The 3,082-nt window shown below is 34.7% G+C and overlaps 1 protein-coding gene across 4 annotated transcripts in view; it reads left to right on the top strand.

The window, feature by feature from the left end:
• The first annotated feature begins 236 nt into the window (after nt 1-236).
• The window catches only part of tbc1d2b (TBC1 domain family, member 2B), a 55,725-nt gene continuing 52,879 nt past the window's right edge, over nt 237-3,082 (top strand). For all 4 annotated transcript variants that reach the window (XM_073943178.1, XM_005163101.6, XM_073943177.1 and 1 more), the window contains exon 1: nt 237-597. In XM_073943178.1, the coding sequence (XP_073799279.1) occupies nt 259-597 (339 nt within the window). In that variant the 5' untranslated portion in view covers nt 237-258. The remainder of the gene's footprint in view (nt 598-3,082) is intronic.

The raw sequence follows: 3,082 nt of genomic DNA, 5'->3' as shown, positions 1-3,082 counted from the left end.
TATGTGGATAAATAAATACATACATACATACATACATACACACATACATATGTTTGTGTGTTTTTGTTCCTCTGAAGGGGGCACCACAGCGGCCCTGAATTATTACCAAAAAAAATAAATAAAAAAATACCACACTAACCTCGGCAAAACTACATGTTCCACAATCCTGTGCGGCGGCAGCACGAGAAAGAAGTCATGTGACGTCATGCGGATGGAAACTTTGTATCCGCTGACAGAGGAGCAGAACATACAGAAAAAATGCAGGAAGAGGATGAAAGCTCTGCTAATACCAGCAGGAATTCGAGAATCCTAACGGCCAAGTCATTTGATGTAGCCGACTGCGATGGCAAAAAGGGACAAGCCTCCAAATTATGCGGATACCTGAATAAACTGACTGGGAAAGGGCCGTTAAGAGGCTTTAAAACGCGTTGGTTTGTGTACGACCCAAGGAAATGTTTTTTGTATTATTTCAAGACTCCCCAAGACGCTCTTCCAATCGGACACATTGAGATAGGAGATGCTTGTTTCAGCTATGATGTTGAGGCAGAAGAGGGGCTTTTCGAGATCCACACCGAGGGCAAGGAGTTCCTGCTAAAGGTATAAATCTTATAAATTTGTTAATTTTTGTTTACAGAATTAGATACAGTAGACTTAAGGCAGTTTCTTATATAAGGAATAATACGTTTCATTGCGAAATACTATTTATACCATTAATTATATTTGGGAACTTTGGACTATGAAAAAGTTATACAACCCCAAATCAGAAAATGTTTGACTTGTACTTAATTGCAGACAAAACAACAGCACATTATTTTACGTGTTCCTCATAATTATTTTTTTTAAATATGCATTCCAATTTTGGTTCTTGCAACACAATAAAAATTGGAACAGTAAATCATTTACCCCTTGGTAATGTATATTCCTTCTCACAATACTTAAAAGATTTTTAGGTATTTAGGACATCAAGTTATTGAATTTTCCAGCTGTAATTTTGCACTATCTTCCTGCGAGTCTTAAGGTGGGCAACAGCAGAGACTCTTTGTTGCTGCATTTTGCTCTTTAAAATGCACCACAGATTCTCTATTAGAGACAGGTCAGGACTGCAGACAGGCCCGTCAAATACCTGTATTCTCTTCCTTTACAGCCAGGACTTTGTACGGTGTGCAGATTCAGAATGTGGTTTTGCATCGTCTTCCTTGGAAAAGAAGGCAGCATATCGTGTTGCAAAATCTTTACATACTTTTCAGCATTATTAGTGCCATCACAGAAGTGCAAGTTACCTTTGAGAAGGGCACTGACACGGGGTGTGACGAAACACTTAATCCAGGAGATGAGACATGAGATTAGGTTTATGACAACAAGACGAGATTTTTTACACAATTTCGGAAATCTTAAATTATAATATTTATGAATGAAAAAAAGTCTTTTATTCGACTGAAAAAAAATTACAAAATGCTTAATTATTTAGGTGTTTTTTTTTTTCAATCAAATTGTAACATTATTTTACTTCTATTTTATTGAATTCCATGGAGAACGTAAGGACATGCAAACAATGCAAAATGTGACTGGAAAATATTTGCCTATATATGAATGGAAAAAATCACAAAATGCTAACAATTTAGGTGCTTTTAAATGATATTTTACTTATAATTTAATTAATTCTATGCAGTAAAGGACATGCAAATACTGAAAAATATTTTGCTATAACTCTACTCACTGGCTTCTCTCCTGTACAGTTTCACATGAGAACTCAAACTTTGCACAAATTGAACTAAAAAAAAAAACTCATGTAATTTTTGATATTTCAATTTAAAATTGTTTTTTTTTTTTTTGCAATTTTAATTTCATTTAGCAACATTTCATGCTTCATGACAAATTCTGAGCTATGGGATGCGAGTATGAAGTATGTACTAATAGGAGAGAGTTGTTTTATTGGAGTTTAATGCTGCACACCGAATGCATAAACGTGTGTTTGGTGATGATAAAGTGAATTGTGTCTCAAGTCTGAAATTTACTGTTTGTGTGCGAAGCATATAAGTGATTAACAGCATCTGGCCTTGTAACAGGTCTGTCTTTAAATGTTAAGTTATTGTTAAAAAGAAATTACACCAAGTAGAAAATTAACTTTTTTTGAACAACTGTTACATGCTAAACCATTGGCTTAATCATGTACATCCTAAATTATAATGTTATAATAACAATATATTAATAGGCTTTCACAGCTGAATTATATAACAAGGCCAAAATGGTCCAGCTCGCCAGAGGAAATTCTCCAGAATGTATAGCCATTTGTGGATTTTGGGATGTTTGGCCAGGTCTTTGTAGGTAGTATACATATGTGAACGATGTTGTCAGTAAAGAAATCAACCAATACATATTTTATCTCCATTCTGCAACTGAAATATAGAGATAAAACACTCCTTGATTGACAACTGATCTACTGTTCTTGTGGATGCGGGTCGTAGATTGGATGATTCACTTGTTTATCACAATCGTATCAAATGTTCCATATGTAAAAGAAAATCAGATATTGTGTTTTTTTTTTTGCTAACTCAATAAGCAACCTATAAGCATATTTAAAAATCCCTAAAACCCTTCAAATTCTATTTAGCAGATGACAGTTCCAAAAAATATCCTCTAAAAAAGTACAAAACATTGTTGGAAGTTGATGAAGAACAAATTCCTTAGAGCAAGTGCAGTAGCCTACAGTACTTACCACATCATTGACATGTTAGACTAAAGCAGCACAATGCCCATGTGCAGTAAATATGCAGTTTACTTCTTTTTACTTTAGTTGTACTTCAATGTACTGAATGTTGTACTGCTGTTGAACTTTATTGTGCTGTAGTTGAACTGTGTTTATACTTTATTATATTGCATTTTTGCAATTGTATTTACTTTTACTGCAGTTATCCTTCTATATACTACTGTTGTACTGCAGTTTTACTTTAGTGTACTGCAGGATGCACGCTGATGTCATTGGGTGAAAACTGCAATTGTAGTGTCCACAGGATCACACTGAGTTTTGAAAATTCTTCACCCTGGCTGGAGTTTTCAGAAAGTTTCTGTTTCAGTCAGCCGA

Source organism: Danio rerio, chromosome 25 (assembly GCF_049306965.1).
Source record: "Danio rerio strain Tuebingen ecotype United States chromosome 25, GRCz12tu, whole genome shotgun sequence".
Lineage (NCBI taxonomy): Eukaryota > Metazoa > Chordata > Actinopteri > Cypriniformes > Danionidae > Danio > Danio rerio.
This window is presented reverse-complemented; position numbering and strand designations above follow the sequence as displayed.